Source organism: Artibeus jamaicensis, unplaced genomic scaffold (genome assembly GCF_021234435.1).
Source record: "Artibeus jamaicensis isolate MK-2021 breed Jamaican fruit bat unplaced genomic scaffold, CSHL_Jam_final scaffold_1964, whole genome shotgun sequence".
In the NCBI taxonomy this organism is placed as follows: domain Eukaryota; kingdom Metazoa; phylum Chordata; class Mammalia; order Chiroptera; family Phyllostomidae; genus Artibeus; species Artibeus jamaicensis.
The window spans coordinates 73,054,647-73,077,608 of record NW_026522030.1 but is presented as its reverse complement, the minus strand read 5'-3'; the positions used below and the strand labels follow the sequence as shown (position 1 = coordinate 73,077,608).

General features: G+C 40.1%; 1 protein-coding gene across 1 annotated transcript in view; it reads right to left on the bottom strand.

The window, feature by feature from the left end:
* The window catches only part of LOC128626052 (homeobox protein ESX1-like), a 39,157-nt gene extending 17,453 nt beyond the window's left edge, over positions 1-21,704 (bottom strand). Inside the window, exon 1 of the mRNA XM_053656424.1 lies at positions 21,227-21,704. Within this exon, the coding sequence (XP_053512399.1) occupies positions 21,227-21,704 (478 nt within the window). The remainder of the gene's footprint in view (positions 1-21,226) is intronic.
* Positions 21,705-22,962: the final 1,258 nt, after the last annotated feature.

Below are 22,962 nucleotides of genomic sequence, written 5' to 3'. Positions count from 1 at the left end.
AAAGTTACACAATTTTGGAAGAATGGCAGGCTTCTGCCTCACAGCTCATTCTCTCTAGAACACCCAATGAAGAATAATGCTGCCACCCTCTGCCAGGCCAGCCTGATCCTAGGCTGTGCCCAGAGTTCCTTCCCATCAAAAATACCACCCACTGGGAAGGCAGGTAGCTGCAGCAAGATCATCTAGGCATCCTCATAGAAGAAGAAAGAGCCTGCTCAAGTGTCCTTCTTTTGTTTTAAATCTTCTAGGCCATAATTCCATGTACTCTGGAGGCATTCAGCTTCTTAGCCAATCCTACCTCTTCCTATGGCCCCTCTGTACTTCTCCCCAGTAACGTGATCAGATCCCTGTTTCAATCCCCTCTGCTTAACACTTTTGGAACTTTGTAATCTTACAAAGGCAAATGGGTAAAGGTCTCATTCTTCTATAGCTACATTCTGTGGGCCATGGATATAGTCCTATCTATTTTCTGGTCCAGAGATCCATAACAGCAAGGAGGACTGGAGTGGAGGGAGTCATTCACACTTGGGAGAAGGATCTTGCAAAGTCCATGTTAGTTGGCTATCCCTGGGAAGTGGTGTGCATTATGTATAAAGGATAGCATTGCTGGGCAAGTTGGCATCCTTGCCATACTCTGGAGATGACAAATTTGGCAAAAAAGTCAGAAAGCACAATTGGAACCACTAAATGACAAAGGTAGGGATCAATTCTACAATGTCTCTCATTAAGAAAATGTGGCTTCCTTGGAGGAAGGTCTTCAAAGTATGTCCCACCTTCTAAATCCCTTTTGCCCACTATACTTAACTCAGGGTGAGGGGTACTATATTCTAGGATTCCCCCCTTTAATACTTCTAGGCCCTTACTGTCCAACCTATTAGGGCAGAAAGGGAAACCAGTTTTAAAATGAAGCCCACAAACCACTCTCTACTTCATCAACTCAACCTTAGTCCAGTCAAGCCATTGAGTCTAAGGAGGCAACAATGCAGATAGGCCTATCTTGTGTAGACAACCACACAGGTAATGAGATCACAAGCATTCACTCTATGAGAACAAAAGTGAGAACACAGGTTAATTCACACAACAAATCACAAACCAGTCTCTGAGTCCATGAGATTATCTTTTGAGAAGACATCCAGTTGCAAGGTCTTTGCTGGAATGACATCCAACAATGACAATTTGACAAATCCTTCTTGCCTTAAAATTGAACATCTTTGATGATGTCAAAAAGCCATTTAATTTCCAAGTGAAAACAAACTTTGAAGACAGTTAGCTGTGTTGAAATCTAATGTCCACCACTGAGCATTGTGATTTTCCTTGTTACACAATTTTTCTCCTTAAGATCACCCTCATTGTCCTCAAAGGGACTGCATTAAGTCCAGTTTTAATTTTTCCCTTTTCATTTGCATAAACACAATAAGAAAAACAGCAGTCAATCACATAGGATCCTTAAGTCTGCTTTGGTGGACTTCACACAAGGAATCTTTGGATTGAGTGTTCGTCTGTGCTTCAGGTCACAGAAGCCAAGCCATACTCTTACCATCTGGCTTTCCTGCAGTACCTATGTTCCTCAAGTCCTTGAGGTTCCTGTCATGTCTTAGGGTTACTCCTTGCCATCTTTCAGGAAAGCAATTTTCATTCCTTCCCTGAAAAGACTGCCATAAACCACATGACCAGACATGGCACCAGGCCATTTCTCCAGTGGGCTTTCATTAGCTTTAAAAGTCAATCTCAGACAGACTTCCGCCAAGATGGAGGCATAGGTGGATGTGCCGTGCCTTCTCACACAACCAAGTTTAGAGACAATTAAATATTAGCAACAGAAAACACAGCCAGAACACGGAAAATTGAACTTTTCGGAAGTCCGTTAACAACAAATTCTTCAGCCTGACCGGTAAGGGGCAAAACCAGCGGCTGGTGAAGCGGGATTGCACAGGAGGACTCGGCCAGACGGACTCAGGCCCACGAAATCCAGGCGCAGGATTGGACCTAGTGAGCGACCGAGCGAGCAACCAGGCGAGCGACCGCGGGGGAGACAGCGGGGCAGCGGGGCTGCGTGTTGACTGAGGTCGCACATTTGTGCGCGGGTGGACAGGTGAGGGAGTGAGCGGTTGGACCTGGCCGGCAGGTCCCCACGGCAAACGGCAGTGGAGGGCGCCGCCATTTCCCTGCCCTGACCCCACTTCCACATACAGCGTCATAACCCAGCGACTCTGAGTGGCCCGGCCCAGGTGAACCACCTAAGGCGCTGCTCCTCCGCACCCAGCTGTGAGAAACAGCAGAGGGGGCCGCCATTTCCCCGCTCTGACCACGCCCCCACATGCAGCATCACAACCCAGCGACCTGGGAATCCCAGGTGCCGCTTCTCACACTTAAAGGGCCGGAACAGACCAAGAATGGCGCAGGAGGATCTCAGAGCCCCAGAGCCAATAGATCTAAGCGATGAAGAAATAGCAAAACTCACAGACGCACAGTTTAAAACATTGGTGATCAGGATCCTCACAGAACTGGTTGATTATACCGACAAATTAGACAAATATATGAAGGCGAAACTAATTGAAATGAATGGAATTGCACAGGACACCAATAGCAATGAAAAGGAAACTGGGACTCAGATCAATGGAGTGGACCAGAAGAAAGCAAATAATGGCCAAACAGAAAAGAGTGAAGAAGCAAGAATTCAAAGAAATGAGGAGAGTCTTAGGAACTTCCAGGACATCTTTAAACGCTCCGACATCCGAATGATAGGGGTACCAGAAGGGGGAAAGGCACAGCCACCAGTGGAAAAATTATTTGAACAAATAATAAAGGAGAATTTCCCCAATCTGGCAAAGGAAATAGACTTCCAGGAAATCCAGGAAGCTCAGAGAGTCCCAAAGAAGTTGGACCCAAGAAGGAACACACCAAGGCACATCATAATTACATTAGCCAAAATTAAAATGAAGGAGAGAATCCTAGAAGCAGCAAGAGCTAAGGGGACAATCACCTATAAAGGAGTCCCCATCAGACTGTCAGCTGATTTCTCAAAAGAGACCTTACAGGCAAGAAGGGGCTAGAAAGAGGTATTCCAAGTCATGAAATCTAAAGACCTACATCCAAGATTGCTCTATCCAGCAAAACTTTCATTTAAAATGGAAGGACAGATAAAGTGCTTCTCAGATAAGGTCAAGTCGAAGGAGTTCATCATCACCGAGCCCTTATTATATGAAATGTTAAAGGGACTTACCTAAGAAAAAGAAGTTAAAGAAACATGAACAGTGAAAGGACAGCAAACTCACAGTTATTAAGAACCACACCTAAAACAAAAGCAAACTAAAAGGACAGCTAGATCAGGAGTGGAAACATAGAAATGAAGATCTCAAGGAGGGTTAGCAACAGGGGAGTGGGAGGAAGAGAAGGGGGAGAAGGTACAGAAAATAAGTAGCATAGAAAATAGAAGTAGATAGAAGATAGATGGGGGGGCAAGAATAGCATGGGAAATATAGAATCTAAAGGAATTGAGACACATGGTCATAAACTAAAGGGGGGGTAATGGTGGGGATGGGGGTAGGGTGGAGGGGAATGAAGGGAGGAATAGAACAACTGTAACAGCATAATCAATAAAAAATTTTTTAAAAAAGTCAATCTCAGTTTTTCAAGGCCTTCCGGTAACAACTAGAGTCCAGGCCTGCCTCCTTCAGCATGATAGTCCAGTCCAAGTCTACAAAACTACCATTGGAAACTGGTCTTACTGGTTTTATGCAAATAAAATGTATGTCATCCTTAGAATACCAAATTCCAGAGGGATCAGGTAGGGAGAAAAATACAAATTGTGAAGGAAAATCTTTGTCCTTCCCATATTCACCAAGGTTTCATCTCCATGCCTTATACCTTTCATTATTTACATTCCACCTGATGTGAAGTTTTAACTTCCTGGGAAGCCAAATTTTTTTTCCAGGATAGAAACAAAGCAAAGACAGAGTTCCAAAAGAAGAAGGAGGACTGGAACTAGCCTTAAAATCTTGTCTCATACCCACCAGTCATACTAAGTGGTCATACACATGAACTTTCTCAAGTCCCAAATGGCCTAAAGCCCCAGTGATAGAGGCACTCTTTCACATATCAGTGTGTCCACTGGTCTCTTGGCAGAAATGTGACCTCTTATCACCAGATCTCATGTTAGAGATATGCCCTCTTGCCTGAAGCCAGATTCCACTGGCACCAAAAGATTCTTCCTAGGTCCCAAAAGGCAAAGGCATTCTCTCTAATCAGCTTCACAAATGATCTCTCCTGAATCTCAATGGCCAAACAGAGGATTGGCCATTGAAGACAGAGTATTGGAGACAGAGGATTCCTGATATATCCAAAAAAGTAAAGTTCAAATCACAGCCCCATAAGATCAGAAATCAAGCAAAGAAACCAAGCAAACAAAAAATAACCATACTCAGGAATGTTTTTCTTTCCTCCAGGTTTAAAATCTACACCTTTCTATATACCTTTACTCCCTCAGATTTAATGATTAACTAACATTTAATTTATGTTCTTTTCACACTGAGAAAGACCCATACTCAAATTTAGTATCCGGCAGTTAAGAGTCCCTAGGTTTATAAGCACATGAACAAAGTCAAAGAAACATTGTCACCTTGTGTTGGGGGTCACTGCCTTTTTTGGAGGAGGAATTTCAAATGTCTTTCCAGAATGCATGTCCAACTTTACTTTTCAGCATCAGCCACAGCAGCAGGGTCTGCATCCTTCTCAGATGGTGCCCATTTTATTCATGTGTGGTGGATACAGGGCTCAATTTCTGTTGGCCTCAGGGAGGAATGTGTTGTCAACAGGACATCATAGGGACCAGCTAGCTGTTATTCAGGGCCTTGAGTCTTCCAGGTCTTTCATCTGTCTCTCCTGTGGTTAGTACAAATGGCACTAACTGGATTTCAGCTTTCTATCTCCCTGAGTAAGGAGGTTCAAGCTATTTACCCTCTGGTTGGGGAGGAGAATATGAACCATTTAGTCTTAAGTGTCTTTGGTTTAGGGAAGAAAAATTTTGCAGTTTACTAGGTGGCTGTGAACTGCTCGGCAGTTTAACAATCTACTCAGTTTCCCTATTTCACTTACTGACTAACTGACTTATCTCACATTCGTACAACTGATATAATGACATGAATAAATCTCAAAACTTTTTCTGAGCAGATAAGCCAGGTACAGAATAGTACATACTGTATGACTTCATCTATACAAAATTCTAGAAAATTCAGACCTAATCTATTGTATTTTTTCTCTTTTAGTTTTGGGCAGTTCCTTCTCCAATGACCCTTCTCCTTGCAATAGACACATTGAATGGCACTTAGGGGCTCTTTCCTCCTTCCTTTAGGGTCCTGCTTCCTCCTTTGGCTTTTCCAACTTGTTCTAAGAACATCATGGCCTGCTCTACCTTCCTTGTTCCTAGGTGTTGTAAACTTTAAAGAGTATGTCTACCAGCTGAGAGGGATTCATTTCCAATGCTCCATCTAACTCCTGGAGCTTTCTTCTAATATTGAGGACACTTTGCCCCCAAAAAGTCATGTTCCCCATCTGCACAGTCTCTGGTGCCTGAGATCAGCATCAGTGTGCTTTCTACAGGCCTAATAGAGCCTCTCTAAAATTTCAGAAGGGCCTTCATCTAGTCTTTGTTGAATAGCCAATATCATATTTAGGCTGTTTTATTTGGGCACCACTTTCTTAAGCCCTTCCAGTATGAACTTTCTGTGATGTTACAGGGAGGCTAGGCCCCCACCATTTTGGTTCCAGTTAGGTTCTGTCAAGGGAATTGTGCCAGCTGGGTTGGGGAGTCCCATAAGGATTCTCTTGGTAGAGACATTGAGCCTCCTCATTAGCCCTATTCACAACCAGCTGTCTCTCATCTGCAGTTAACAGGGTATTTAGAAAAGCCTGTACCTCTGCCCAGTTTGGATGATGATCAGCAAAAATGAAGGTGATAAGATCTTCCATTCTCTGAGGATCAACTCTATATGAGGAGTTGAAATTCTTCCAATTCATGAAGTCTGAATCAGAGAACAGAATATGGGCACAATAGTAGCCAGTAGGCTGGCCTTGCTGATTTACTCCACCAATAGGCCATTGCCTTAAAGGAAACTGCCTTGCTCTGGATAGGGATGCTCCCTAGCAAAATTGGGTGCCCTGACAGGTCTTTGAGGGGGAGGCCCATCACTTGTCATATAGGAGTGGAGCCATTGGCTCCATGGTCTCTATTTCTAGGGCAACTTGTGAAGGGGTTGGTGGCAAGGAAGCTTTTCCTATTATTAACCCTGAGTTTCCTGGGTTCAAAATATTGATGAGGTTTATCTCTTTATTTTCATTTTCTTCCATTGTCTTACTGTGAAGAAGAGGTTTTGATACCTCCTCCCTTCTGTGTACCATCAAGCCATTTTATATCCCTGGCAAAACCCTATCGTACAATGACATATATGCATTGACATAATGGATTCATCCCATCTGTCTAACTGTTGGCAATGCTGTTTCAACTGCATGATGGTACAATAACTTAGGGAGCCATGCACAGGCCACCTTTCCTCACAACCCAAAACATATGTAGACCACACAGTATTAAAATTATAAATCAATACCTCCTTGGACACTTGATAATAGCAGTACATGCTCCAGTCTGCCAAAATCCTACCCAGTGAGCTCCCTCTAGCAGCCAGTACAAAACTGCCCTTATTGGCTCAGATTTATAGGCCAAAAGTTATAACCTGAAAAATTCAGAAAGTCTGAGAAAATAGAAACAAAACCAGTATCCATGACTCCATTATTCCAAAGGGTACTCACACGCAAACCTTCTGTCAACCAATCTCACAAACTGTGGTCCTCACCTGGACCTCATGAAACAGAGAGATCTGTTCAGATCACTGGGGAGAATTAGGGAGCAGGCCATAGAAGGAGTTTGCTGAAGCAATGATAAACAGTTTAGGATGCAATTGGCTGAGAAGCTGAATGCCTCCAGAGCCAATGGGAATAAAAAGCAGACTAGCTCTCTGGCTCAGAGAGAGCTATCTGGCTCTGGAGCAGGTTCTCTCTCAGGTTGTTCTTTTTTGAAGATGCCTGGATGATTATGCTGCAGCTACCTGCCTTCCCAGTGGGTAGTATTTTTGATGGGAAGGAACTCTGGGCACAGCCTAGGATCAGGCTGGCCTGGCAGAGGGTGGCAGCATTATTCTTCATTGGGTGTTCTAGAGAGAATGAGCTGTGAGGCAGAAGCCTGCCATTCTTCCAAAATTGTGTAACTTTTGTGTCTTATTTTTTTTAGTTTGTAAATTCACCCTGTAGAAATAACATAATCAAAAACTAACAGGGGAAATGATAGAACTCCTGTGTTGAAAGAGTTTAGTCTTAATTGATAGGCTTAAGTAACTATTGCACATGGAAAGCTGCTATTCCAAACTTGTAAGGCTTTTGAATAAAGACTACTTTCCTTTATCACCAAATCTTTGACTCTGAAATTTGGCCTAGAAGGTGGTGATGGGCAGAAGGACCCCATTTGCTGTTTGATAACACAATGAGCTCATGCAATCTCATAAGAACTCACAATCACCACATCAGTTCACCTGACCCCATAGCCACCTCCATATAGCCTTACATGATGCAACATAACCACTCGAGACCACACATGACCTCTAAATGACCCTACATGAAGCTACACAACTATACACCAATCTTTCATGACTTCACTCAGGCCTACACAACTACACAGGACCCTATGCAGCCCTGTGTGACCCCACAAAGACCCCAAGTGAACTAACATTACTCCACACCACCCTATACCACTACCAATGACTGATTACCACCATTTCTTCCACCCTTGAAACCTCACTTTGTTTCTTGCCTCTCAGAGTCACATTTAGGACCTAAGTTCAGATGTAAAAGAACAAAAATTCAATTGAATATATTTAAAGTTGTAATTGAACAATTCATGAATCTGACAGCATCCCGTCTAATAAATAGAAAGGTCCTCTGAGAAGCTTTATGGGCAAAAAGGGGCGGAACAAGAAAGTTAAAAGAAAAGTATTTCAGGTAAGGTCACCTTCGCCTATTGGAAGGCTAGAGGTCTTGTCAGGCAGATTATCTCACTAGTTTTGATCATGAAATTCCAATGAATGTTTTAAAATTCCACTTCTGGGAGAGACTGCAAGTACAATTAGGTTAGGTACTAAGTCTTGATAGAGCTTAGCAAAAGTGACTCTATCTCAGGTCTATTGTTTCTTTTTAATACTACTTTAACCCCACAAGGCCCGGCACAACCCCACAACCACTTTATAATGACCATGCAAAACCTCATAGCACCCCATATTGAAACCAGAAAAGACACTGGAGTTTGAGGGCTGCCTATCACTACAAAACCCAATATGCAATGACAGCGATTGAATTTTTATGGGTGCTTTATTCAGATGGCAGGTGATCTGAGAACATGGCAGGTTCGTACCCTAACAGACCATCTTTTCTTTTTCTTTCCAGGCCAAGGTTTTTATGGCAGGGAATACACAAGGTGCGATGAGAAGATTTGAAGTTCAGGGAGGGCCAGGTAGAAGAAACTGCAATATTCCTGTTCTGGGAGGTTATTTGTTCCCAGGGGCAGGCGGTCATTTGCCCCTCCCTGAAACACAATGGCCTGGATGCCTCCACTTGTCCCTAAGTGGTAATCTTTAGCAGTATCCCAGGAGGTCGGCTGTTTTCCCAAGAGCCAGGATGGGCTTTATCTGTAGTTTCTGAAACAAAAGCTTTGAAATATACATTACTTCCTAGGCTTATGTCTATTTACCTTAAACTAAAATTTTCCAACTCTGAAGTACCCTATCAATAAGACATTGTACCACCCCACAATGACCCTGTGTGACCTTGTATGATTCCACAGAACCCCTAAACCACCCCTGTGCTCTACCCCACCTCACATAATATCACAAGGCCCCCCACAACCCCACATGACCTACAACTATCCCACTAAGACCCCAGATAGTAGTACAATGACCCAATGAGATACTTGACAGGGGAACCGAAGCTGCCAGAACTATCTTGCATAACTTATGCCTCAGTTCTTTAGAATGTTAAAACAAAAATCTTCAGACTGGTCCTAAATTAATATTGTATTTCAAAAAGCCATTTGCAAGGTCAACAAGAAAGCAATATTATGACTATTGGACTAATGACTACCCGACTGAAAATTAAAGACATTCTTTAGAGTTAGCATCACTGTGTTAGCTTATCTGCACTTAGAGAAATGCCTTCCTTCTACTGATGTAATTATTCTCTTTCCCTTTCTCATAAATACCCATTGCCTTTGTCTTCTAATCAGAACTTTATCTGAGCTTTTGCCTAAATTATTGCTTCCTGAATAGCTATTCTTTTGATCTAAATAAATGATTGTTGCCTCTCACTTTTGGCCTTTTATTTTTACATTAACAACATGACCCCAAGGACCACCACCACCACCACCACCTTTTTCAGATTTAAAACCTCTCACTTTGCTTCTTAACTCCCAGAGTCATATTTAGGACTAAACTTCATGTTTGAGAAGACCTCCTGTGCTTGCAGGGAATGGGTGGGAGTTAAGCATTGAAGGGAGGTTCAGAAGTGAGATTGTTTGAGCATAGCCATACAGTTATTTCATCCAATGACTCTAGCCATACAGGCTGTACTACCTCGTCCAAAGGTTTTATGTATCTTTTCTCCAGATTTTTCCCCCAAAAGAATAAACCTGTGAATCAGAAAAGTACCAAAAATTACCACAGGGTTTGGGAGGAGATTGAGAAATCACTTCCCTCAAAGGGACCACACCACTAATGGCAGATCCAGTGTTTTAACCTGAACTTCAGAGTCTGGGTGCAGGTGTATCTTTGCACCATCCTGGACAAAGGAGACACTGAGTCAGATTTCCAGTCATCTGTCTCTGGCACACATATAACATTTTGTTTATATTCTTAGAAACCTGAGGTCTGAAGGAAAGGACACAGACAACAAGTAAATCTTTCCTTCCCATTTTAATTTTGTTTTATTGGCTTCATTATGAAAATTACAGAGGAAAATATACCATATAAATGAAGTTAAAACCAACAATAGTCTCACACAGGTTTAAAAATTATATGAGGTGCCCTGGCTGGTGTAGCTTAGTGGATTGAGCGCGGGCCTGCGAACCAGACAATCGCGGTTCGATTCCCAGTCAGAGCACATACCCGGGTTGCAGGCCGGTCCCCTGCAGGCCAGTTCCCAGCAGGGGACACATGAAAGGCAACCATACATTGATGTTTCTCTCCCTCTCTCCTTCCCTTCCCCTCTAAAAATAAATAAATAAAATCTTTTAAAAAAATGATATGAGGTTAGAGCAAAATATCCCATTTACCACAGCTCCTCCAATACCTTTCCCTTCAATTGCAAACCCAGGGGTAAACATTTAGATTGTTCTTCCAAATTTTCTTGTATTTCTACACATAAGATTTATTTTACAAAGCCATATAAATGCCAAGTCTATTAGACTGCAAAATGTGTTTCCTTCTCCTGGACATCGCTTCCTGTCAGCACAGATGCAGCATAATAACTACAGAAATTCAGTTGTATGAATTTACTCTGTTTAGCTCACCCTGCATCCACTGATAGCCATGTATGTTTTCTTCCAATATTTTACAGCTACAGTGAATGTCCTTGCAGGGACTTATTTTTATTAGCAAGATTCCAGCAGCAAGCTGTGGGAAACAGGGTGTTGGCCACATATGAGTAGGAAGATTACACACAAACTGGCTGACCAAGAAGTCTGCAGGGACAGCTTCCTCTGGAGAAGATTCCCAAAGACAGACCAGGGGTCCCAAAGAGCAGAAGGGGTCCCATGTACCAAGCACTCAGCAGTCAGAAAGGAACTTGCCCATGTTCAAACCTGTCAGAAAAAGGATTTCAGCTTGGAAAGAACTGTAAATAAAAGTTCCACAGGACTCTTCTGAGTAATGAAAAGAGTTTTATTCTGATATTGTTTACAAATCAGAGCACATAGCCTTTGACAGGAACTGAAGACACACTCTGAGTTGGGAGAAGTAAGACAAGGGTTTTAAAGGTGAGAGTTGCCAGGAGCTGATGATCAAAGAAAGGTTGCTAGAGCAACAAGACTATAAACTACATCATTCATTTTCTAATTGGTGGGAGCAACTGGACTTTCAGTGGTCATTTTTCCCAGTGGTTGTGAGATCAGAACAATGGGTAGTTCTAGTTGAGTCATGGTCAGCAGGTAGAGTCACAGGAGATGGCCAATGTTTGGAGTCATAAAACATGAGGGGTAGGGGTCACAGTAAGTGGGTCAAGGGCTCAGTTTCCTTTATATCCTACAAAATAACCTAATTTTGTAGTGAAATGGACAATGTAGGGAGTGCAGTTTGTCAGGTAGACAGAGGCAGTGTTTAAACTGAAAAACAGCCTAATCACTTGGGTAGGGTCAGATACCAAGTTGCAGAGGAGTCTAGTGATTTGGTCACAAAATTATGACATTAGAATTCTCAGAACTTGGGACTTCCGCCAAGATGGAGGCGTAGGTGGAAACACTCTGCCTTCTCTCACAACCAAGTTTAAAAACAACACTTTTAGCAACAAAAACACAGCCAAACCACAGAAAATTGAACTATATGGAAGTCTGACAACAATGAACCCTTCAGCCAAATCGATAACTGGAGAAGGAGCAAGCAGTGAGACTGAGACAGACCTGTGCAGGCCCCAGTGGCAGGAAACAGCAGAGGGGATGGCTATTGTCCCTCTCTGACCCCGCCCCCACATACAGAGTCACAAACCAGTGACCTGGGTGGTGCCGCCCTGGTGAACCTAACAGGCACGAACAGATCAAAATATCATGGCTCAAGAAGAACTGCTCAAAGCCCCAGAGCCAATAACTCTAAGTGATGAAGAAATAGCCAGACTCTCAGATGCACAGTTCAAAACAATTGTGATCAAGATGCTCACAGAACTGGTTGATTTTAGTCACAAATTAGAGGAACATATGAACGCTAAACTGAAATGAAGGGAAATGCACAGGAAACCAATAGTAATGGAAAGGAAACTGGGACTCAATCCAAAGGAGTGGACTAGAAGGAAGGAAAAAAATGACCAAACAGAAAAAGATGAAGAAACAAGAACTCAACAAAATGAGGAGAGGCTTAGGAACCTCCAGGACATCTTTAAAATTTCCAACATCCAAATTATAGGGGTACCAGAAGGGGAAGAGGAACAGCCATGAGTGGAAACCTTATTTGAACAAATAATGAAAGAGAACTTCCAAGTTCTGGCAAAGGAAATAGACTTCCAGGAAATCCAGGAAGCTCAGAGAGTCCCAAAGAAGTTGGGCCCAAGAAGGAACACACCAAGGCACATCATCATTACATTAGCCAAGATTAAAATGAAAGAGAGAATTCGAGAAGCAGCAAGAGATAAGGGGACAGTCACCTACAAAGCAGTTCCCATCAGACTGTCAGCTAGTTTCTCAAAAGAGACCTTACAGACAAGAAGGGGCTGGAAAGAAATATTCCAAGTCATGAAATCCAAAGGCCTACAACCAAGATTGCTCTATCCAGCAAAGCTTTCATTTAGAATGGAAGGACAGATAAAGTGCTTCTCAGATAAGACCACATTCAAGGAGTTCATCATCACCAAGCCCTTATTATATGAAATGTTAAAGGGACTTATCTAAGAAGAAGAAGTTAAAGAAACATGAACAGTGAAAGGACAACAAACTCACAGTTATTAACAACCACACCTAAAACAAAAGCAAACTAAAAGGACAGCTAGATCAGGAGCAGAACCATAGAAATGAAGACTTCATGGAGGGTTAGCAACAGGGGAGTGGGAGAAGGAGAAGGGGGGAGAAGGTACAGAAAATAAGTAGCATAAGCTGTAAATAGAAAATAGATAGGGGGAGGGCAAGAATAGTAGGGTAAATATAGAATCTAAAGAACTTGAGACACGTGTTCATGAACTAAAGGGGGGATGGTGGAAGAGGGGAATAAAGAGGGGGAAATAGAACAAATGTAATGGCATAATCAATAAAATAAAATTTTAAAAAAGAAGAAGAAGGATCAGGAACAAGACAAGGTTGTGCACTTTCACCACTTCTATTCAATACAGTATTGGAAGTTTTGGCCACAGCGATCAGGCAAGAAAAGGAAATAAAAGGCATCCAAATAGGAAAGGAGGAAGCAAAACTGTCACTGTTTGCAGATGACATGCTAGTGTACATGGAAAATCCCATAGACTCTACCCAAAAACTGCTCGAACTAATTAATGAATTTGGCAAAACAGCTGGTTACAAAGTCAATATCCAGAAATCAAAGGCATTTTTGTATACCAACAGTGAATCAGCAGAAGCAGGAATCAAGGAAAAAATCCCATTAGATATAGCAAAAAGAAAAATAAAATATCTGGGAATAAACCTAACTAAGGAGGTAAAAGACCTGTATGCAGAAAACTACACAGCACTGAAGAGAGAAATCAGGGAAGATGTTTATTAAACAATCAGGGAAGAAACAAATGGAAACATACACCTTGTTCATGGATTGGAAGAATTAACATCATTGAAATGTCCATACTACCCAAAGCAATATACAGTTCAATGCAATACCTATTAAAGTACCAATGGCATATTTCACAGATATAGAACAAACACTTCAAAAATTTATATGGAACCATAAACGAGCCCAAACAGCAGCTGCTCTTTTGAGAAAGAAGAACAAAGTAGGGGGGATCACAATACCTGATACCAAACTGTATTACAAGGCCACTGTAATCAAAACAGCCTGGTACTGGCATAAAAACAGGCACATAGACCAGTGGAACAGAACAGAGAGCCCAGAAATCAACCCAACTCTCCACAGTCAATTAATATTTGACAAAGGGGGCAGTAACATAAAATGGAGTAAAGATAGCCTCTTCAACAAATGGTGTTGGGAGAACTGGACAGCTATGTGCAAAAAACATGAAACTTGAGCACAGACTTACACCATACACCAAAATAAATTCAAGGTGGATAAAAGACTTAAATGTAAGCCTTGACACCATTAAAGTCCTAGAGGAGAACATTGGCAAGAAAATCTCAGATATTTAATGCAGCAACTTTTTTACTGATATGTCCCCTAGAGCAAGGAATGTAAAGGAAAGAATAAACCAATGGGATCTCATCAAAATAAAAAGCTTCTGCGTGGCTAAAGAAAACAGTATTAAATTAGCAAGACAACCAACTGTATGGGAAAACATATTTGCCAATGATACCTCAGACAAAGGTTTAATCTCCAAAATATACAAAGAACTTACACGACTCCACTCTAAGAAGACACCCAACCAATTAAAAAATGGGAAAAGGACTTGAACAGACACTTCTCCAAGGAGGACATACAGAACATCCAGAGACACATGAAGAGATGCTCAATATCGTTAGCTATCAGAGAGATGCAAATTCAAACCACAATGAGATACCACTTTACACCAGTCAGGATGGCTATCATAAACAAAGCAACCAACAACAAATGTTGGAGAGGTTGTGGGGAAAAGGGGTCCTTAGTTCACTGTTGGTGGGATTGCAGACTGGTACAACCATTATGGAAAACAGTATGGAATTTTCTCAGAAAAATAAAAATCGACCTGCCTTTTGACCCAGCAATTCCACTGCTGGGATTATATCCTAAGAATCCTAAAACATCAATTTCAAAGAACCTATGCACCACAATGTTCATAGCAGCACAATTTACAATAGCCAAGAGTTGGAAGCAACCTAGGTGCCCATAAGTAAATGAATGGATCAAAAAATTGTGGTACATATACACAATGGAATTCTATGCTGCAGAGAGAAAGAAGGAGCTACTACCCTTTGCAACAACATGGATGGAACTGGAAAGCATTATGCTGAGTGAAATAGGCCAGGTGCTGAAAGACAAATACCATATGATCTCACCTTTAACAGGAAGTAAACAAAAAAACAAACAAGCAAGCAAAAAAAAAAAAACAAAGACACTGAAATAGAGAACAAGGGGATAGTGACCAGAGGGGAGAAGGAAGGGAAGTTAAGGGGAAAAAGGGGGAGGGATTTGGAGGAACAAATAGGAAGGACACAGGGACGAGAACTAAGGGGGGGTGGAAATGGGAGGGAGGTGGGGAGCAAGGGGCAGGGGAGGCTGAGATGGGAAAAATAGACAAAAAACTGTACTCGAAAAATAACTAAATAAAATTAATTAAAAAAGAAGAAGAAGAAAAAAATAATCCTCAGAACTTAAGTTGTTAGAGGATGGGAACATTTTCAGAGCAGAACAAGTAGACTTGATACAGCCAAACCTTAATACCATCTGGTTGTTTGTTGACTCTCACTTCTAGCCTGGGGCTGCCAACTTTTCCTGTTGCCTTTTTTACAAACCATAGGATAGGCAAAGAACTGCTACACAAGCATAAAAAATCATTCACGATAAAGGGAACAATAGTACATTTGATTTCATTAAAATTAAGAATTTCTGTTTATCAAAAAACTAGATTAAAGAAGAAAAGGCAAGCCATAATGGGAACAGACACTTGCTGTCCACAGATCCAAGGGCTGGGTCAAATTGTGGCCTTCTATTCATGACTGGGAACCGGCACAACTATCATGCCAAAGAATAATTTTATTGTAGCAAAATACAGCATGAAATTTACCACGTTATTGGTAAATCTCATGGCAAATCTCAAAAATCATTTGAACCATTTTTAAGTGTACTGTTCAGCAGCATAAAGCACATTCACCTTATTGTGCAGCCATCAGCACTGTCCATCTCCAGAATTTTATGCCTTGCAAAATTCAGACTCTATACCCATTAAACACTAATTGCCAGTCTCCTTTCTCCCAGACACTGGCACCCACCATTCTACTTTCTGTTTTTATAGATTTGACTACTCTAGGGACACCATGTCAGTGGAATTTTACAGTATTTGTCCTTTTGTGACTCATTTATTTCACTGTTGTGAATTTGTTAAATTAACATTTGTTAAGTGGAGCCCCAGTGTGTGGAATGGTGAGCCACAGTTTTTAAAAAAGCCACAAAGGTATTGCTACACTATAGAGAAGTTTATTACTCACAGTTCCTAAAGGAAGAGAGTGGCCATGTGGGAAGGTCAAAGGCAGGGTGCAGGCAGAGAGAGAGGGAGAACCTGGGGCACATGACCTCATTAGGGTCCATGGTTACAGTACTTTGTAGTTCCCAGCCTGGAGCCAGATTGTCCAATTCAAACCGAAAAGAGCACAGTTTTGGTAAGCTCCACAGAATCTTACCTAAGGGATATACACAAGGAAGGCCCTAGGAGGGAGACTTGCCCACATTGGGGAAGTTATGTCAGTAACTTAACCGTATTTGTGATTCTGCAAGCTTGTTAACCATGGCTCCAGGGAAGGCCTGGTGTCGGCTCAAGCCCCCTACACTTTGCTTGGCCACTCAAAATGGATGCTGAGGCAGAAATACCACCGAGTAATTTAGCAAAACTCTTGACCTTCCCTGATCATAATGTCCTCAAGGTTAATTTGTTTTGTAGCATGAGTCAAAATTCCCTTCTTTTTTTTTTACAAATTTATTTTTTTAATTTTATTTATTTAAAAAATTTATTGACTTTATTGGTTAATAAAATTATACAGGTTTCATGTGTGCAATTCTATAATACATTATCTGTATATTGTATTGTGTGTTCACTACCCCAAGTCAAGTGTCCTTCCAAAAATTCTCTTATTCCTAAGGCTGAATGATATGCTACTGTGTGTACACCACATTTTAATTATTCATTTATCTGTCAGTAAACACTTAGACTGCTTCCAGCTTCTGGATACCATGAATAGTGCCGCGGTCCAGCCGCAGCGGGGCAAGGGGTCCCACAGGTGAGGGCAAGGCGTCGGCGCTGGGTAACAGACGACAACACGCCTCAAAGGACAGTGAAGCTCTGTTCCGTTTATTGCAAGTATAAGCAGGTTTTTATAGTTTTCATTTCAGGTAGTGATTAATATTTGTAGTATAACATGATTATTTAAGCAGAAAAAATCAACACAAAGGCAATCAGTAAAAGTACAAAAGTTCCCATAGATTTAGTTAAAAATTATTTTAACTAGGAGAGCCATTAATCAGACAGTCAAAAATATCTTATTGTATATTAAAGTTTTTCAGAATTTGGTATAGGGCATAAAGATACGCTAGACTGAGTAGAGAAAATAGGAGATTTATTATAAAGCCCTCGTGATGTCTAACTTAGCTATCTACTTTTTTTTGCTTAAAATGTTTTTTCAGTGTACTATAAATTCTGACTCCCTAGTGACTATTCAGTTTGTAATAACTAACTAGCTTTTCTTATTACTTTGCCTGTTTAGTTGATATATATTCCTATTCAAGGTAAAGGAGGGGCTGTTCCTATGTAGCAGGGGGCTTTCAAGGGTACTTCTTTTAAGTTTCTCTAGGAGTTCTTTTTATAAACATGTATTGCACTTTAATTCCTTCTAAGAAAGTAGTGAGATTATCTCCTGATTTCCTAGAGTATTCTATCTTATCTTGGGTGTTTTTCTAATGATTGTTATTGATTAAGCTTGAATTCTTAGATTGTTCTGATTGTTTCCTTGTGTCTATATTCCCTGACGTTCTAGTATGATATTATTATTCTGTTTATTGAGCCGGGAAAGGTCCAGGCACACTATCTGAATCACTGCCAGGGTATTCATAATGATTAAAGCAAAAAGGTCATGATCTCTAAAGCAAGCACAATCACAATAGGTATTGCAAGGCCTTCCATGCCACGTCCACCAGGTTGGAAACTGCTTCCTTGAAGTCTTACACCCCCTCTCAGGACCTTGTCACAGAGAGAGGGATCCAACAGTGGACGCGGCAGTGGACGTGGCATTTTCCTCTCTTTTATTTTTCAGCCGAAAGTGATGAAATTCTAACGTAGTTTTTCGAAGGGAAGAGAGGATTACTCGGAAGACGACTGGAAAAACAAGGATTAAAATTAGAATAATTAGGCCAGTGATTCCAATATGTATTAAACTAGACTACTACATGACAGGGTTAATGGATTCTTGAATAGACTTCCAGATTCTGTCTGCAATTTCAGAACTTGGCGCAGTTAAATATGTTTGACTAATTTTTGTAATTTTAGTATGTAGGCTTTTAAGATCAGGTCTTAATATAGTATTGTGCCAAATACCTTGTAAATGAGTTTTTACCTGAGGCCAAGTGGTGGAATTTTGATCATAAGGCAAAGGTGTGACATAAATCCATTTAAAATCTGCATGACAACTAGTAGTCATTTGAGTCTTTATATTTTGAATCTGGTTTTCTAAATATATAACTGTATTTTCTAAGGCATTTATTCTAGTTTCTAATTTCTTATTAATTTTTTTTTGCAGAATTAGTGTAAGGGAAATATTGTGAGAGAGCTGATTAACATGTTGTGCAGTATGTACTTCTTGTACTAAAGTAGTAGTTGATAATGTAATAGAGGTTATTATACTGATTAAAGCAGTAATTCTTAATATTAGAGTGGCTATAAATCTTTTTGGTCTTATTAACTCATCTATTTTTTCTAGTATATATAAATTTGTACAGTATACCAATCTCCTGAGAGGACTATTCACATCATAACATGAGAAGGCTGAAAAACTATCATAAATGTAGTCAAACTCTTGGGTAGTCCTGAATCAATGTAATTAGTTAAAATATAATTAGAACAATTAATATAAAAGGAAGACCTTTGTTGTTCAGTATAAATAGGTCTTATTAAAATTGCATGGGGAGTATTGACACAGGCTTTAGGAAGTTATTTTAAAGATATGTAGTAAGGCCTTGTGTCTGAACTCAGGGTGAGAGAGTTTTAGGAAGAACAAGTTATAACGTGTTATTAGAATTAATAAACAATTAATGGTTCCAAGGACCCACATTCTTAGAGTGAGTCTATCAAACCAATGTTTTGGGGTTCAGTTAGTCAAAATTGTCACAGAGGGTCTGAAGAACTTCTTCCTCCGTTAGGCGTTGAATGTCCTGTAACTGTTGTAGCTCTAAATGTAGTTCTAGCTGTAATTTATCAATTTGTTCTTTTAAGGTGGTAGAAAAAGTCTCTCTTAGGTGATGTTGAATACCGCTCCAGGGCTGTTAGTTGGAATTCCACTTCAGGGAGATGACATACAGCTTGGAGAAGTCTGGATCAAGAGAGTCTAATGGGTGGAGGTGGGTCATGGCCAGGGAAGTCTTTTCTGTGATATGGCTTCATCTTCATCATTGTAGTTCTAAGAGTCCTTCTGGAAAGCAAATATAAGCATACCTTCTTCCCCAAGTTAAAAGTTCTACAGAGCCCTGTCAAGTGCCATCTCTTAGTAGATTTTTAAATAAAGGTGGCTTGGACTCTTTTGTTTGGAAATGTTTTATAGTTGGAGTACAGAGCAATATATCAATATTTAGAAAATTATAGGTAAACATGGCCAGTAAAATTAAATTTTGGGGGGGAGGACTCATGACTCCCCTTTTTGTTTTTAAGAAGATTTTGTAAAGTATTATGAGCTCGTTCTATAATTGTCTGACTGGTTGGATGGTAAAGTATTTTTTGTTTATGTTGAATATTTTAATGTTGAAGAAAAATTTAAGTAGAATAAGCAAAGTATTTAGGCTATTATCAGTTTTAATTTGCTGAGGCTGTCCTCAAGCCAATGGACTTGTATATTTTTTGTAGATTTTCTTTTTAAAGTAGATGTATGTAGTGCCAGAAGAAGTATCGATAGAAATATGAATGTATATAAATTTTCTAAGGAGAGTGTAATGAGTGACATCTCTTTGTCAAATTATTTGAGAACTTAATCTTTGAGGATTAACTCTTGTAAAATGAGGATATTCTTTAATAATTTGAAAAAATGGTTATATGTTAAGGGCTTTCTGTGACTTGATTGACTAATCGTTTTTCCTTGGGAATAGAATAGCCAGTTCTTTCCCAAGGAAATGATCAGTGTTTACAGGTACTGAGTTAAAAAATGGTACTTTGTTTTCCAGGGAGAAGGGCTAGTTCTCCCAGGGAGATAGTACTTAGATCTCAGTTTTATAATAAAAGTCACAGTTCTGGCATAAATAAGGAGGATTTTTAATATTTTTTAATATGTCATATTTTTACGTCACTTTTATTATGTTTTATATTGATAAATTTATGAATACATTTATAACCTTTAGAAATAGTTTTTTTATTGGCAAATATTTTTATTTTTTGTTGTTAATTCTTATTGATTATTGTAAGGGGGGAGATGTTAAGCTCTACACCTCTTGTTCTTAAGATTAAAGTAGTCTCTGAGTCTCTAGAAGGAGGATTCAGAGTGGTTAAAAGACACATTTTCTTATTATCTTTTTTTTTGTGCCTCTTATTATTTGAGGGAAGTGAGTTTTTTTTTTAAAGAATTAATTTAAATTTTTTTGAGTAGAATTTTATGATGTAATAATATTAGAGATCTTATTTTACTCATTGAAATATTTTGAGACTGAGATGTTATTTTAAAAATAAAAACAAAAGTAAAATTTAAGCAAACTAATATTTTAAATTAAATCCTCTAAAGGAGGGAGTGAGATACTAGTCTTTATTTTATATTATCTGGTGCTGTTTCAATTTCTGCCTAACTTTTCTTAAATAAGTAAGTCTAAAGATTCTTTATCAAGAAGATATTTAGTAACTTTAAAAAACTGGTAAATTAGTATAAAACATTGCTCTTGTTCTTTAGAGAGCCTATACTTGTTAAAAGATTTCTTTTTTACTTTTGATTTCTGCCGTTTCAGATTTTGTAGCCTGTTTTAAACTTTAACTAATTAGTTATTGGGGAGTGTGGTGTGGTGGGTCAGAGATGTGCTGTTGGTGAAAACCGTCAGGGAGGGCTGCCTGGTACCCAGGGTACCCTAACCCCGCTTATGGGTTTCAGGTTTTTCCCACGCTTCTAAAACTGCGAGGGAGGGCTCGAAGCGCCAGGTGACCAACCTTTATATTGTGCTCTCTGACCGAGCCCAGAGTTAAGACATGATTTTGCTGTTTGTTGCCAATCATAAGGGGTCATCCACTCAGCAGCAATGGAATCTACAAGCTGCAAAGTATAAGGGGAAGTAGGACCAAAGTCCTTAATAGCCGTTTTTATTTCTTTTATTAACTTAAACGGCAAAGGTTCTCACTGCGGGGGGGTCATGAGGAGTCATTGGAAAAATCACTGGGAAGCAATTCAAGGTCTCACCCTGCCTCCTTGCCTCTCTCATGGCCCCTAGAAACCCGACCTTCTCAGGCAGACGCTTCGCTTGCCGAGACTGAATGGACTTTATTTTTACTTTCACTTTCTGGTCTCGCAGTGCAGCTAACGCCAAGGGATCGAAATCTTTAGAATGATATCTAGTAGCTTCTTCTTCTAATTCAGTCTGATAATCAGGTGGCAACTCTTCCTTTTTCTCAGGCTGTTCATTATCCGAGTCAGAGTCAGACTCACTCTCACTCTTTTCATGCTCATTTAGAGCGGGCAGCGGGGCAGAAGGCGCTAGATTTTCACAAGTTGCTATTTTTACCGCTGCACACAAAGGCTGTTTTTCCTCCTCCGTCGCCTGTTTAGCGAGGCACGCAACCTCATGAGTGGGGTCAAAACTATCTTTTAAAACATTCCAAAGGGAAAAAGCACCTACTGGAACATTTTCGGGCCCATGAAGGGTATAATAAGTCTTCATATCTTGGCCAAGTCGCTGCCAAGTCTCTGGATTCACTGATCCCTCCTCCGGGAACCAGGGTGCACATTCTTGAACAAAATGAAAAAAATCTCTAAGCTGTCTTCCTGACACACTTATTCCTCTCTTATGGAGCATATGCTTAGTTATATCAATGAATAAACCTCTTTCCTTGGACTCTGCATGTCCCATGATTACTCACTCTTTGCTACCTGGTCTGTCTACCAGGGGGTCTGCAGCACCCGGTCGGTGAGAGCCTAGCCTACTCGACAATAATTTAAGGGGTCTTACCTGAGGGTCCCTGTTCGGGCGCCACTTGCCGCGGTCCAGCCGCAGCGGGGCAAGGGGTCCCACAGGTGAGGGCAAGGCGTCGGCGCTGGGTAACAGACGACAACACGCCTCAAAGGACAGTGAAGCTCTGTTCCGTTTATTGCAAGTATAAGCAGGTTTTTATAGTTTTCATTTCAGGTAGTGATTAATATTTGTAATATAACATGATTATTTAAACAGAAAAAATCAACACAAAGGCAATCAGTAAAAGTACAAAAGTTCCCATAGATTTAGTTAAAAATTATTTTAACTAGGAGAGCCATTAATCAGACAGTCAAAAATATCTTATTGTATATTAAAGTTTTTCAGAATTTGGTATAGGGCATAAAGATACGCTAGACTGAGTAGAGAAAATAGGAGATTTATTATAAAGCCCTCGTGATGTCTAACTTAGCTATCTACTTTTTTTTTGCTTAAAATATTTTTTCAGTGTACTATAAATTCTGACTCCCTAGTGACTATTCAGTTTGTAATAACTAACTAGCTTTTCTTATTACTTTGCCTATTTAGTTGATATATATTCCTATTCAAGGTAAAGGAGAAGCTGTTCCTATGTAGCAGGGGGCTTTCAAGGGTACTTCTTTTAAGTTTCTCTAGGAATTCTTTTTATAAACATGTATTACACTTTAATTCCTTCTAAAAAAGTAGTGAGATTATCTCCTGATTTCCTAGAGTATTCTATCTTATCTTGGGTATTTTTCTAATGATTGTTATTGATTAAACTTGAATTCTTAGATTGTTCTGATTGTTTCCTTGTGTCTATATTCCCTGACGTTCTAGTATGATATTATTATTCTGTTTATTAAGCCGGGAAAGGTCCAGGCACACTATCTGAATCACTGCCAGGGTATTCATAATGATTAAAACAAAAAGGTCATGATCTCTAAAGCAAGCACAATCACAATAGATATTACAAAGCCTTCCATGCCAC